Source organism: Mesoplodon bidens, assembly GCF_964165515.1.
Source record: "Mesoplodon bidens genome assembly, chromosome: 18".
Classification (NCBI taxonomy): Eukaryota; Metazoa; Chordata; class Mammalia; order Artiodactyla; family Ziphiidae; genus Mesoplodon; species Mesoplodon bidens.
Window position 1 is genome coordinate 14,691,141 of NC_138175.1, and position 16,491 is coordinate 14,707,631.

A 16,491-nucleotide genomic window follows, 5' to 3' on the forward strand; every position below is an offset into this window, starting at 1 on the left:
TACACAAAGAGAAAAGTAACTGCATATATATGGACTGAAAACAGTCCATAGATATGGAATGAAAACAAGATATTGCAGAATAGTGGAATTTTTGCACTTGGAGATACTAATGATTGTGTACTCTTATTACTCTCCCCCCAAGTTTAAAATCAACACGGTTATATTCCTGGGAGACCTACACATTAAACAACAGAAGTAAGTAGCACTAGCTACCCTGAAAATTAAACCCATTTTCTTATTCTTATATACAAACAGATAACCACAGACCAGAAGACATTGGAAGTAACCCTATGAATGCATACCTGCTACCCTGGATTTTTCTGACTAATAAATGTCAGTATTTCTCTGGGCATCCTTATTTAATTGCTTTAAATGGCATTTAATATTATTTATTATTCATGTTTGAGGATTAAAATCTTGTTGTTTGACAACAGATAATCAATCCTGTAGGTCTAACTTTGGAATGTTAAGATTTCCAGAAGAATAAAATGAAAAGAAAAAAAAAAAAGAAAGAAAAAGGAGGAAAGTATGTAAAAAAAAATGTTCCCAGAGCTGGAAGGGACACATGAGTAACCAGACTCAAATGGCCCATAGAAAGCTGAAGAAAACCAACTAGAAAAACTCACTCTTGGACACAGCTTCATGACCTTTCAGACCCCAAGTACAAAAAAAGGACAAAAACAAAAACCCTAGAAAATATGAGAGAGAAATACCAGGCCACCTATAAAGGAAGAAGAACTGGGTGGCCTTCAAACTTCTGGATTTTTACAATAAAGTTGGCCCTATGGCTTCGAAGTTCTGAGGAGAAATTATTTTGAACCTAGAATTCTACAGTCAGCTAAACTCTCAAGTTGGTATGGAGGCAGAACAAGACATTTTCTTGCATGCAAGGGTCAAAGTTTCCCACCTAGATACATTTTTTCTGAGGAAGTTACTTGAGCAAAGTGAGAGTCAAAAGATATAATGGAACACACATGGAAATTAAAGAAAAATTCCTGGATAAAAACTGTGCAGGAGGTAACTGATCTAAACTAGAATAAAAAGCTGGTGGGCTCTGAGGAAATGTCTTCAAGGAGAAGAGCATTAATTCTGAAATTAGATAGGAATAAAGAAATGAGGAATTAGAAACCACAGGGGGGAAAAATACCAAAAGCTGTACAAAAGAGTCAAGTCAATTATGAAGTAAGCTAAAACAAGGTATAGTTATGAAAAAGTGGTGGACAGTAAAGAGAGAGAATCTACAAGATACAGACCTTAAAGACATTCTTTGAGTGACTAAGGGTCAGAACACTCAACCAACAGAATATAAAATGTAATCTCAGAATACAATTTGACCCTTCAGTGTATAAAATTTATGCAGACAAAATAGAAGACTTGAACGTGGTTATCAACCATGACAACACAAAGTAGAATAACTCACAGAAGAGGGAGAAATAGGGTTAACTGCAGTGGGCAGGTTAGGGGTTCCAATATCTTTATACATCCAGAGATACTGTAGAGCGGATGGACCCAAAACTATAGTTTTAAGTATATAAATAAAAGTTATTTAAGGCTATAAATAAAACTCATAAAATAAAATAAATACAATAAAAATAATTGGGTTGCCAGGGGCTAAGGTGGGGGATAGAATTGCCTGTAAAGGGGCATGAGGAAACTTTATGGGGTGATGGAGATACTCTATACTTGCTTTTGGTGGTGGTTACATCACTGTTTAGGTTTGCCAAAGTTCACAGAACTGTACACCAAAAAAGGGTGTATTTCATTGCATGTAAATTATAAACCTATAAGCCCAGGAAGGGGTAAGAGGAGACAGAGGTGAACTAAATCTTCATCTTTCATATTGAGGACTCAAAAGTAGTATAAAAAATTGATAAATCAACAAACAGCCATATAAGCATAGAATCAGCAAGGGAAATTACCACCACAAGAAACACGTAAAAGTACTTCTTGGAAGCAGTATTGGAGAAATAGACTGCTATTTAGCTTCATAATATTACTATATGCATGCTTTACTTATTTACTGGCATCAGCTTTTTAAAAAATTCTGAAACATTTAAAAAATACAGTAAAGTCTCCAGAGTAGTGCAAAGAACTTCTATACATTCTTTGCCCAATAATCCCCTTTGTAGCAAAGGATCTAATCCACGCTCACATGTTGCACCCAGATGTCATGTCTCCCAGGTCTCCTTCAATCTGGAGCAGTTGTTCAGTCTTTTCTTCCTAAATTTTTTGATATTTTTTGAAGATTACAAGCCGGTCATCTCATTTTGTCCTTCAATTTGGGTTAGTCTGATGCTTGCTTGTTATTAGACCCAAGGTAGGTATTTTGGTCCTAATATCATTGAAGACATGCTGTGCTTTCTTTGCATCCTAGCGGGTGATACACGACATTGATTTGCTCTATTTGCTGGTATTAACTAAGATGACATCTACCAGTTAATTTTCTTCTCTTTATGATTAGTAAGTATTTTGAGGGAGAATATTTTGAGACTATGTTAAAGCCTGTTCCACACCTCCCTTTCACCTATTAGTTTTTAAGCCATTGGTGGTTTTCACCAGAAATGGTTATTACTATGATTGCCAAATGGCAAATTTTATTGAGTAGATTCATAGATTCCTGTTTATTCAATTGATTATAATCTATTAGTGTCATTATTTATTTTGATTCTCGACTTGTTCCAAATTTGGTCAGGGAGAGTCTCTTTGCTGGCTTCTGTGTCATTTTGACATATCTGTCTTTCTTTAAGCATTTCCTTATTTTCCAGCACAAAAGGATATTCCAGGCTCATCTTGCTCTTTCTCTGCCTCAGTTCTAGAATCAAGCAATTCTTCAAGGTTCCTTTTGAGTGGAGGGTGGGATTTAGAAACCAAGCATTGGGTGCTAGCTGTGCTCATTGCTATTAGGGTCTCAAAGCTTCCATGATATCTCAATGAACATAGCTAGGAATTAAGCATATATATGTACATACACATATACATATATTTACATTTATATTTATTTCTATATCCATGCATATTATCAACCCTGAGTTCACAGTGATAACTCCAATTCCATTCCAATACCAAAGGGCTCATCTTAGGCTTCCTCCTTCCCATATTTGTATCTCCTCCCTCCAAGAGTGAAAAATACTGGCTCTTGTTATCCTCAATATATTTACTTTTTTGCTTAACTCCTCTATATGTATCCAACCTCCTGAAGCCATCAGGTTGTCACCCTACTATTACACCCTCCTTGTGGCTCTGGCCACTGCCAGGCTGCCTTCCCATCTCACTTGGCATGCATTATTATGATAAAAACTTAAAAAGGAAAATATTAAGTAGCCAAATACTATAAAAAGAACAAAATATAACATTGTGATATAATACTGTGAGAATTGGTGTCAAGTAATATTCTTACTGCTCTAAAAATCAAAGGGTAACCCAGACCCATGGTTTCCCATCCCCACCCACCACACCACAATTGTAATGTACTTCAAAGTTTGATCTGTACTAGAAAGAAGTGTGACATGCCTAGCTTGACTCCATCATTCCCCTATTGATATCATAAACTGCACATAGCCAGGACATTCTCCCTCTCTCTCCCTCTCTCTCTCCCTCTCTCTCTCCCTCTCTCTCTCCCTCTCCCTCTCTCTCTCTCTCTCTCTCACACACACACACACACACACACACACTTTATCACTTTATGCTCTAGGCACTTGGTAACCTGAGTTTACCACACAGAAGAAGTCTTTACCTGAAATGTCACAGTAAACAGTCTGCTGGTAGAGTTTGGCTTCCCGAGGGTTAAAGTACACAGTGATTTCAGCTGATGAATTGGGCCAGACATCACCTTCCTAAAAACGTGAAACAATCATAAAAAAACAATATGATGGAGGGAATGCACTGCTTTTAAATGCTGTTGTTGTAACTCCAGGAAATTTGAAGGAAATATTTTGACAACAAATAAAAGAAAGCACAATTTTACCCAACAGATAGGAAATTTCTACTACTTGTTAAGAGGTGGTACAAGTTGGAAACAAGCTTCAAAGATCATTTCAGTGAGTTCATGAATATATAATTAGTTACTAAAGGAAACTAGGGTGCTTAGGGCATTTTTAAAATTTGTGGATTCAATTAACATTCATTGTATGCCACTGTGTGTCCAGCATTGGGCTTCAGAGATGAAGAAAGGTATGGTCTAAGATTGCATGGAGCTCACACCTCAGAGGGATGATAAAAATGTACACAAATATCTTGAAATATACGTGATAAGTGCTGTGCCTTATCTATATAAGGTCCAGAAAGGCCACAGGGAAAGAAGTATCTAACTCACTTGATGGAGAAACCATTCCAAACTTTTGAGTGACAGCATAAGGAAATACTCTTATTCTGTGAAAACGGCAATGGCCCGAGGCAGAACAATGGCCAGATCAAACTCTGGTTCTGATCCAGTGTGATATTACTTCTCATTTTAACTCAAACTACTCAAAAGTCACAATAAGAAAACCAAGTTTTGAAACTGTAATGCAACATACCACATATCAGAATCCCCTTGAGATATCCTTTGAAAAATATTTTTGTACTAACCATGTAACTTTTCAGGGCTGTAAAAGGAGATGCTATAGCAACTGCCTCAAAGGGTTTCCTAAGGTCTGACGAGGGATCATGCAGGTCAAATGCTTTCTGACCCACATTCAGTACACAGTAAGAGCTCAGCAAATAACTGTTTGCTATGACTGATGTTATTCTTATGCCACTTGGAAAGACTAAGATGAAAGTATCAGAAAAATTAGGGGGAATATATGTTTTTATCCTATGGTTTTTGTAAATAAGGCCAAGAACATCAGTGATAAGCACATCCAAAAATGTATAAATGGTCCTACCAACTAAATAGAAAACTAAGGAAAGGCAACTTGATAAATAATTAGGATCCAGTTTCAGACAGTCCCACATGCATGTTCTATTTCCAGTTTGGCTGGAACTGAACGTAGTGCTGGAGTAAAGAATCAAGCAGAGAGCAAAGTCGTTTAAAATGCAGACGTCAAACAAGATGGGGAAAACAGAAAACTAGAGCCAATGTGGGTTTGCTTACGAAGGTAACAGCCTAGTGAGCGTGCTTCTCAGGCAACGTCGCCCTGCTTCAGAAGCATGAAGGACACAGAGCCTCCAAGAAGCAGCAGTGAGGGGGACTTCCCTGGTGGCCCAGTGGTTAAGACTCTGCACTCCCAATGCAGGGGGCCTGGGTTCGATCCCTGGTGAGGAAATAAGATCCCACATGCTGTAACGAAGATCCCGCACGTGGCAACAAAGATCCTGTGTGCCGCAACTAAGACCTGGCACAGCCAAATAAATAAATAAATATTAAAAAAAAAAAGAAGTAGTAGCAGTGAGGGCTGTGGGTGTCATGTGGGTCCCAGGAGCTCTCACTTCCACATCAGCCCACTAGAATGAAGGCTCCATGAGGGTGGGTGCTGCTCTATCTCCAGCACCTAAACCAGAAGTGGCTCATGGTAAGTGTTCAACGTATTTATTGAATCATTCGTATCACTCAGTTTGCACACTGTGTAGTTACTGGCAAATGCCTATTCATCTTTGCAGTCTACTTCTGCCATTTTCTCCTCAACTGGAACCACAAAAGTCATACAATTTTAGAGGTGACACGGACTTTTGAGATCCTGCAGGGCATAGGGAAGTCCTAAGCACTTTTGCTTATTTGCACATTTCACCGTGGCACTTTTCCAAACCTTGAAACGGGTATCTGTTTTATTCTGATAAACAGTGACTACCTGGCCCATTTTGATTTGTGGGGGTTTCTAGTGATATGGAGTGCTATGAACACTCGTGGCCAGAATGAGCAGAGAGGCCAGGCAGAAAAAGTGGCTGATCCATTCACTGGTGTATCAGTGGGTAGTCCATCTCAGAATGTCTAAAGACCTGGCCTTACTCCTAACCCATGAGACAAATGTATTCCCCTGCTGGGTTTAGGCTCTGCTTTGTTTAGAAGTGTAGAATGGACACGGCTAACCTGTTCCTATCCAAACTGACCACTGGGGCCATCTTGGATCCCTAGAAAACCTCTGCTAGAAAAGTCTCACCAGAGTGGTAAGAAATGCCCCAAAAAGGATATGGTGGGAATCAAATAAGCTCGGTACATGTGTGAAAATTCAAGGGCCTTACGGTTTGAGCTGGGCCAGACCACTTTCAAACACAAGAAAATCCAGGGTCCATGTGCATACAAGAAGGCAACAAACTTAAGTTCTATCCCAGAAGCGTTCTTGCACATCCCATCATCAAAGAAGTCTGATTATCAGACTGGTGGGTTGGAAAACGGTGGGACAGACATGCTACAGAGAAGCAACCAGAACCTCCAAGAGGAGGGAGCAGTGGATCCAGGAGCGGACTGTCTTATATGGAGCCCCCTGGAGGCTGAGAAGCCCTTCCTCCATGGCGTTCTTCAGACTGGGAGAATGGGACTGTGGGTGCCGTGCTTTCTTATCCTGGGCTGCAGCTGTTTTGTTGTGCTTAAGACGTAGTAATTTATGACTTTTACTGAGCCCCCGGAGACAATTCAAGGAGAAATCCTATGCTAAAACCTCTCCTGGGCTTGTATCAGGTAATGTGCATTAAGAGGGCTGAGTGTTTCTATAAAAACAGAAGTGTGGTCATTCAGTTTCCTCCCACAGAGGGATGTTTTCAATATTAGGTCATTTGAAGGAGTTAGGAACATGCAGAAGGACACTTTTATTTTTCAGTTGGGATTAAAATAAAAGTTAAGGAACTTCAATTTCTTTACAGCAAAAACTCACTATAGCATTTTCTACCAAATCAGAGAGAGCAAACTCCAGTAACAGGCAATCAGCCTAACATGACCCCACTGCTACTTATATATCTTTGATACATTTCATATTACTTTTCCCACACTTCTGAAGTTAACTTCCATGTCATTTATGTCTCTGAAAATAATTTTTCTTTCTTTATTGCTCAGTTCTAAAGTTTTCTTTCTGAGAGCCAAAACATTCAGAATGTTCCCTACTGGCTCTGACATCAATATCCTTTCCTCCCAGTCCTGTGAAACCAGCCTCATCGTACAGAACCCCCTGCTGTTCTGCTTTCCTTCCATATATGACTCCTTTCCCATCACTGTCCATTTTCCTGCTCCAAATGAGAGATGAGTATGGAGAATATAATCTGTAAATGACCATTATCTTGTTTGTTGAAAATAATTGTCCAAATGGCCTTCAGTTTTACTGTAATTATCTTCCTTCTTGGTCTTAATGTTTTGTTTTTCCCTCAGACCCATGACTGCCTTTCACTTATTAATCAAGTGACCTGCTAGAAGGAATCAACTTTGAATTTTCAGGTCTAAAGTTAGTTCCCATGTTTGCAGTTTTTGCCCCAATATTAAATATTTCTGGAAATGGAATTTCTGGAACACGAACAACCAAGTGACTCGAAAGGAACAGTTCTGAGACTTTCTGAAAGCTGTCTATGAACATGTCACCAATGGTTCATGATAGGTCATTAATACGATCATGAGAAAGGTGTCTATTAAAATGATCTCCTTAAAAATTATATGGGCAATGATTAAAGAGGCTCTTTAAAAATTCTCTGGGCTTCCCTGGTGGCTCAGTGGTTGACAGTCCGCCTGCCGATGCAGGGGACACGGGTTTGTGCCCCGCTCCGGGAAGATCCCACATGCCGTGGAACGGCTGGGCCCTTGAGCCATGGCCGCTGAGCCTGCGCGTCCGGAGCCTGTGCTCCGCAACGGGAGAGGCCACAACAGTGAGAGGCCCGTGTACCGCAAAAAAAAAAAAAAAAAAAAAAAAATTCTCTACTGAAAATCTTTAAATAAAAATATTTTTAAAATCACCTTTCTTCCCCCCCTATTACCCATCTCCTTCCTTCCTTCCAATGAAGAATTATTTCTGAAAATTTTGCAAAATCAAAACCCAAAGTGTTAGAACTGTTTATCTGGAAAGTAGTTTACAACATGACTCGAGGCCTAAATTTATCATATAAAATAGCTGCATTTTAATTCCCAACTTACATTTAGAAGAGTAATCTAAACGTTTGCCCACTCAAATGTTACACTTTCCGATCATACTCTCTAATCTGACAAGAGATTAGACACAATACAAGACTGAACTGTATATAACTCCAAACTATAATATTTGCAGCCATTAACTGAGAGCTCATGTTCCCAGCACTGTGTTAAAATGCTGATATACATTATCTAGTTCAATCTTTACAACCTCGTGAAGTAGTACTATCCCCATTTTAAAGATGAGAAAACCAAGGCACGGGGAGGTTAAGTATCTCACCCAAGGCCACATCAATAGTAACTGGCAGAGCTGGGATTCTATAACACTTTGTTCTTTAACTTCCTGAACCCTACTGCAATTATAACAAAATGTCAGGTCTCACCTTTCTCATATTGTTTTTTAAAAATGCCAGGAGAAATTTAAAATCACTACAACCGACAATCAGGCTTCATTGAAGCCAGCATGACCTGGTGTTCCTGTCTAGTGAACATAGTAGGACACTCTTCGTACTCAAACATTCAGGTAACTTGGAAGGTGACTCACAGGAGGTTCTTGTGGATGATATAGTCAACATTAGTATGTTGCAGTTCTTGAGAAATGCATTGGAGGATCTTTATCAAGCTATCCTGGTGGGGTAGGGTACAGCCAGCTCAGAACAAGCTCAGTGAATAATGACTTCAAAAGCAGCTATAATGTGTAATGAGTTCCATCATGTTCCACCAAAATGGAAATATTCTTGACTATATAATCAAATCTTTTCAGCTATCTTATCATATTTAAGAAACATTTAAAGAATTTCTCTTGGGAAATAAAAACATCCTCTTAAAGTCAAATTTCTATCAATCAATAAGAGAAAAAAATAAAAGCGCTGATTAGAAGCTATAGTCTGTGTCGCTACCCACAATTGCTCTTGTAGCACCTTTCAGATCAATGGGGGAGGCTCTCTATTGTCACTTGGGGCAAAGAGAAGTGTCTCAAAGAGATATAGGGAAAAAACAGAAGCTAAAAAACTGAAGGTAAACTATCCTAATTATCATGGAGAGAAAAGATTGAGTTGGCACATGACATGCAAGGAGATTTTTCTCATCCAGTACATCTCCTAGGACTAGAAACTGTGAATTTAGTAAAGTTTTGATTCTTAAAATAATGACCAGAAAAGTTTCTAAGAGAGGGGTTTAAGATTTGGCCATCTGTCAGAGAAAGTTTCACAAACGGTGTGTTCTATCTTGGGTGAGATACCCCAACCCATGTATGGTGAAAATTCCGGTGGGGTTTTGCAGGGCTGAGGTAGTTGCGCATGACGCTCGTGCCTTTCTCTGGAGACAGCAGACATGCGTCTCTTCCAACAACGAAGGGTCTTACTTAATGAGCCGTAAGGAACCTTGCTGTTTCTAAGACTTCCCTGGGCCTCCCTCCACCTCCACTGGTTCTCTAATCTGAGCACAAAGATCTGAGAGGACAAACAATAATAAAGGGAGGGTGAAGAATGGGAAGACCACACCGACAGAAGAGCCGTGACTTGTCAAGGACAGTTTGCTCTCAGCAGATCCCTGTCCTCCTTTCTCCTTTCCGGCGTCCTTTTCCAAGGAGTCAGCGCCCACGTGTTTGCAACGTGACTCACGACTAGGGGTACAAGGAGTGGAAGAGGTTGCCGTAAACAGCTAGGTCTCTCCTCTTTGGGGGCCACCTGGGCTCCCACCTAACCTGGTTCTGCTGAGCTCACATGCTATGCCGATTGGGGAAACAAACTAAATTCGAGCTGTGCTTTCAAAGTCTGAATTGCTGAACCACATGCTTTCTGCAGGCTTAGGTGATGACAAAGCATAGTTTACTGTTACTTACATGGCAATAAAGAAATGATCAACTTTCTCTCCCTTTTTAAGGCTTAGTTACGTTAAGCTGAAGCTTCCCTAGGGATTCTGGATGAAGGAGCAGAAATGTCTTCCCTGCTCACTGATGTCAGTCGGCCAATCATTTAGGGCCAGTTTGGGCAGAGATCTTTAAATTCTCAGACCCTTATTTCTGAGAAAATATCAAGCGTTCAACATTCAGAAAATTGCTGCATCTTAAAAGTGTGACCTCAGCCAGCAGTACCAGAGTTCAGGAACAAGGCTAGCACACCTATGCTGTGATTTCTCAGAGGACTCCTAGATGCCCATGGAAACCGAAAGCTTAATTCTCTCTTTTGCCCTGTAACATTCTTCTGCCTCTCAATTCTCGCAATTGTGTTTTTTATCTCTGACTCTCTCTCCCTCAGGGTACCCAAGAGACCTAAGTAGAGGAAATAACAGAATGAGACTGTCAAAATTCTGTACAGCCAAAGTCCATCTAGTAAAATAGAACATTGTATTTCTGAAGGTAGTCAATTCCACTTGTTTTTCTGGAAGGCACAAAACATGCCTAATAGACTAAATTTCACAATTCTTTTCCAAAGGGGGAAGAAAACTATATGGATGCAAGTGGCTTGAGAAATGATCAGTATTCTGTAGAACTTACTACCTTCCCTAGGTCAGGAATAAATGGGAAATTTTAGGTTAATTACATTAATATTTCAAGACATTATCAAAAGAATGGACATGAGGAACTTGATAAAAATAGTAGTAATACAGCACATGCTTTAATGACTAGAACAACAATTATGGTTACTATTAGAACATCAATAAACTACCAAGTAAAAAAAATTCCTTCCAGCCCATTTTCTTGTATCTGCCCAGGAATGCCTTCTCCCTGGGTCTTTGCCCACCCCCTTCATCTTCAATGAACACGTCTGGGGTCTCTCAAAAGACAAACTCCCACTTCTGCACTCTGTGACCACATCAGTACCAAAGATGCCCCAGCATAACTCCTCAAGGTTCTTCCAACAGACCCCATGGCAATGGTAGGCAATGAGCATGATGGGAAGACAGTGGAATTAACCAGTGGCCAAGTGGTGGTAGAACAGAGTAAGAACTTGAAGTTCTAGAGTTTTGGATTAGACATTCTTACAGCATTGAGTCAAACTACTTCTCACATGATCACATAAATAAAATGTGATTTAAATTCAAACCCATCACCACTTTTTGACAATTTAAGGACAGTGACTGATCTCTTAATCTTGAATCTACTTGCTTTAAATTGAAAGAGCCTCTAAAATAGGAACAGTGTTCCCATAAAACACTCAACACACAGAGAACACAATAAGGGCTAAACTAAACTTTGTTTTGGCTGACGCATTTAAAGAACCAGATATACAGACATAGGTCTGAGAATATAAGCATATCATTTCTTACTTCCTTTCAGACCCTAAGGTAACATGGGGTTTTTTTTTGTTTGTTTTTTGTTTACTTTTTAAGTTTACCTCAGTTGAAGACAATATCCTTCCTGGTGGACACAGAGGCTGAAGGGCCCATCAGAAAGCAAGGTAGTCTCTAAACCCCTGCATCAACCTTCAATTTTATTTTTATTTTTTGAACAGGACGTCAATTAGAGATTGACTGTTAGATCAGTAGGTGGCACTGCTTGGTTTTAATCATCTCTGCTTCTACTATGAACTCAGCTCATATCAAGAAGCTAATTAAAAGGAATCACATCCTAATAAAAAAACTAATCGCTGATGCATAGCTCAACTGTCAGAAATTAAATAGTGGCTATTTGGCATAACTGATCTTCTATGTGAGCAAGATTCAGAAGATCCTTCAGTAGAAAATGGTGATGAACAAGGCATAATAGGGTAGAAAGCCATGTAGGATAGGCTGGCGAGTTCTCAGCTGTCTGGTTCTCTTCTTGGCCATCCTTCTCCGTGAATTCACAGCCTCTCCTCTCTTTGCAGGGCCTCTAAAGATGAGCACCTGGGGGCTGTCCTGGGCCCACTGCAAGTTTCCTTCTTTGCTCTGCTCTTAAAATTTCCATCCGCTTTTCATGCCTTCCATGAAGACCCCTAAAGGATACTCACCTCCAGTCCTGATTCCCATCCCACAAGTACTGCAATTCCAAAATTATTTGGACATCTAGTGTCATCTCAAATTCAACATGTTCAGAGCCAAAATCATCATCATTAACTGATTTCCATTTGTTCATTCCTTCCTTCCTTCCTTCATCCACCCATTAATTGGTACTGTGCTAGGCCTGGGATACAGATGAGGATAAGGCACTCCCTGATGTTGACAATCTCAGAGTCTGTTCTCAAACTGGAGAATCATAACCTACTAGCTAAAAAGGATCAACATTCCCAAATATCCTTATTTTGTGTAAAAGGCAACTGATGCCAAAGCAGATCAAATTGCTTGTTTAAGGTCACATTTACCATTGGCAAAGCTAGGAGTTAAACCCAGGACTCCTGACTTGCTAATTCCTATCAAAGACATCATAATTCTCCTAGTCACTCTAGTTCAGATCTGAGAAGACATATGATTCCTCACCATGTCTCACCATCAATGGCCAGTCAGTCAAAAAGCACTCTAGTGTCTTTCTTTTGAGCATCTCTCACATCTGCCATTTCCTTTGCTTTCCGACCATCACTAGGCTGTTCCAGGTCAGTGTCACCCTCACACATTACCCTTCACTTGCCTGCAGAGATGTTCAGTTTCCCTGACCCTCCCTGCACTAGTGAATTTCCCCTGCCTGACCTGCACTACCCATCCCACCCTCTAACCATCCTCTTCCAATTTGATCCACAAGCTGATGCTATGATATCTTTCTAAAACACCCCGAACACATCCTGTTCCTGATCCAAACCTTACAGTGAGTCTCAGATACCCTCAGCACCAGTTACCAAACTAGGATCCACACAACACTGACTCCAGTGGATACTGTGTGGGAAAAGGGGTCTCTCGTCCTGGGGAAATACTGTTTGCACTTTTCCCTTTGAGAGTCACCTCCTCTTGAACCAGTATTTCCCAACCTTATTTAAGCATAAAATTCCCCTTTGCAAGGAGCACACACTGCCACCCCTCAGATCCAGTATTTACAGAAAACATAATGTGGGAGACAGTCGGCTATAGTGTAATGGGTTGCCAGGGCAGCCCAGATATGCCAACTCTCCTTCTCAATCTCATGTCTTATATTCTCCATGACCACCTGCTCCAGAAAAATCCATCATTTCATTGTTGTTTAATACGCTATGAACCTATTATTAAAAGTTTCCCCTTTCTTTGTTTTCAAAATTTCTCCAATTGGAAACATCCTTCTTCTTCTTTTCTATTTAATTAAATCTTACCCTTCCTCCAACATTCAGTTCAGATCTCATCTCTTCTATAAACCCTTTCCCAACTCTATCATCCAAAAATACTACAGAATTTATTTACCTGTATCATAAAACCAAAATGTCAATAGTGGAAAATACCCATAGTTCACATTGGAGTCAAGAAGCTAATGAAATTACAGAATTTTCCCATCAAATACCTTCAAAAGTAATTTACAAGGTAAGATTATATTATACTCACAAGAACTGTATTTCTATAAAACTATCAGGATCTTTAAGTAGGAAAAAAGGAAATTTAACATCAATAAATATATCAGTATAACTGACACTGAGTTCTGTTATTCTGACCAGAAAAACACTAAGGATGACACTAGGAAAAATTCATGCCTTCATTTTTCATTTTGCAAAAATGATCAAGTATCAGCTAATGAATACTAACATGAGAAGAAAACCTGAATACTGTACAGAAAAGACAAAATTATTACAGATGCCATAAACATCACTTATGTACTAAGCAAATATTATCCCCTTCCTGGGTTTTTTTTTCACATAATATAAATGAAATTAGTCTCATTTATTTAAAAAGGTATCATTTCTGTGTATCATTATTCTACAAAATGTTTTTCTTCCTAATAGTGAAAAAATGCCTTGTGATAAGAATGCCCAATTCAGTTCCTATCTAGAATTCAAAAGGAATCATATTAAGTGCCACGTTTTGTTTGTTTTTTGCGATACGCGGGCCTCTCACTGCTGTGGCCTCTGCCGCTGCAGAGCACAGGCTCCGGACACGCAGGCCCAGCGGCCACGGCTCACGGGCCAAGCCGCTCCGCGGCATGTGGGATCCTCCCGGACCGAGGCACGAACCAGCATCCCCTGCATCGGCAGGCGGACCCTCAACCACTGGGCCACCAGGGAAGCCCTAAGTGCCACGTTTTAACACATATATCTGCAGCAAGAAGCTTTGGGTTTTGTGCATGAGAAGAAACCTGAGGTAAGCCCAGTCTTCCTACTTCTGAATTTGAAATATACAAGCCTTACCTGCAGGCCTCCCACCTCCTTCTCACCACCAATGTTTGCCATCCCAGAGTCACCCACTCCCAGACGGCTATGAGAAAAGGACAGCAGTCATCAGCCTGGATTCTCCGTACCAGCTAGGAAGAATCTTGGACTGCCTACGCTCTGGACCTTACCAGCCATGTCTAAGATTGCCATGACTGATTGCTCCTCCCTGCCTCTGCCTCACTCAGCAACTTACTTGCTTGGACTTGTCATGCCTTCCTGATCTTTTCAGCATCTTTGGGCATGACCTACTTTTATAGGTGCATGTCCTGTCCTTCCAAGACTGTATGCTCACCTTGATTTAACCTCTTTCTGGGCTAACTCATTATATCTGAAGATCCCTTTGCTCAACTGAGCCCTGGATAGTCTTCTGACATGAGAGAAGATTCAGCCTCAAGCCACATCTCCAACCTTGTTTTCCTACATGAACCCTTTACTTCAAGCAAACTGATCCACTAATGGAGCCCTGAATGAACCATGCCATGCACACCCCCAATTTTGTTTTCCAAAAGTTCCATCCTGCAAGACCCGGTTCAAGGCTCTGCTCTCAAAAAGCCTACTCTAACTTCTTAGCCTATGATAATCACCTCAGCCTCTGAACTAGTGTCCTGACTGTCTGTGTGTCTTTACCTGTGATTCACACAGCAAGTCCCACTAAATACTAGTTCCAAAGGATATCTCCAAGGAGAAGGCTCCCTCTTAAGAGATTTATAATGCTCATTATAATATGAAAGACTTTTATAAGTCTAACAGCAAATAAACCTTTCAAGCAATATTGAACCCAGTGTTTCTCAAACTTATTTAGCCATGGACTCCCTTTTCTATGTTATATACTGTAATAATTTGGAAGTACAGCATTAGGGAAAACTGGTATGTACAGGTCAATGGCACTTCTCACAAGTGACTTTTTATTCTAATGTGTCCTTGTGCCCATGTCTTCTCTCCAACAGGTTTGAATGGCAGCTCTAACTAGCTGTGGGTTTTCTCAACTCCTATTGCTGTGTTTACCCTCACAGAACCCTATGCTTGCTAAGTTTAAGGTAATATACAGTGCCTAGCAGATAGTAAACACAGAAGGTGTTGGTTACTTTCATTTTGAGGCAGTGGGGCAGAGTGGTCAGGAGTTTGGTCTGTGAAAGAAGCACATAAATATATAAAGCAAATATTAACAGACATAAGGGGAAGAATTTACAATGATAATAGTAGGGGACTTTAACACCTCGCTTATATCAATGAACAAATCATCCAGACAGAAAATCAATAAAGAAACCATGACCTTAAATGACACATGAGACCAGCTGGACTTAATAGATACCTACAGGACAGTCCACTCAAAAACAGCAGAATGCACATTCTTTTCAAGTGCACATGGAACATTGTCCAGAATAAATCACATGCTAGGCCACAAAACAAGTCTCAACAAATTTAAGAGATAGAAATTATATCAAGCATCTTGTCCAACTGCAACAGTATGAAACCAGAAATCAATCACAGGAAGAAAAATGGGTAAAACACAAACACATGGAGACTAAACAAAATGCTACTAAAAATCAATGGATCAATGAAGAAATCAAAAAGGAAAGCAAAAATACACCAAAATGAATGACAATAAAAGCACAACTTTCCAAAATCTATGGGACACAGCAAAAGCAGTTCTAAAAGGGACATTTACAGCGATACAGTCCTACCTCAAGAAACAAAAATTTCAAGTAAACAACATAACCCACTATCTAAAGGAATTAGAAAAACAACGAAGCCCAAAATCAGCAGAAGGAAGGAAATAATAAATATAAGAGAGGAAGTAAATAAAATAGAGACCAAAAAAAGAAAAAAACCCAATAGAAAAGATCAGTGATACCAAGATAAATAAAACTGATAAGCCTTTAGCCAGGCTCATTAAGAGAAAAAGAGACAGAACCCAAATAAACAAAATAAGAAATGAAAGAGGAGAAATTACAACTGATATCACAGAAATACAAACAATCATAAGAGAATATTATGAATGGTCATATGCCAACAAATTGGACAACCTAGAAGAAATGGATAAATTCCCAGAAACATACTATCCTCCAAGACTGAATCAGGAAAAAATAGATAATCTGAACATACCAATTACTAGTATTGAAATTGAATCAGTAATCAAAAAACGGCTAAGAGAAAAAAGTCCCGGACTGCCCAGCTTCACAGGGGAATTCTACTAAACATATAAAGAAGAGTTAACACTTATCCTTC

At 39.7% G+C, this 16,491-nt stretch overlaps 1 protein-coding gene across 1 annotated transcript in view; it reads right to left on the reverse strand.

Moving 5' to 3' along the window:
* The window catches only part of HYDIN (HYDIN axonemal central pair apparatus protein), a 448,650-nt gene that overhangs the window by 275,254 nt on the left and 156,905 nt on the right, over positions 1-16,491 (reverse strand). Inside the window, exon 11 of the mRNA XM_081216141.1 lies at positions 3,734-3,833. Coding sequence (XP_081072267.1) covers positions 3,734-3,833 — 100 coding nt within the window. The remainder of the gene's footprint in view (positions 1-3,733; positions 3,834-16,491) is intronic.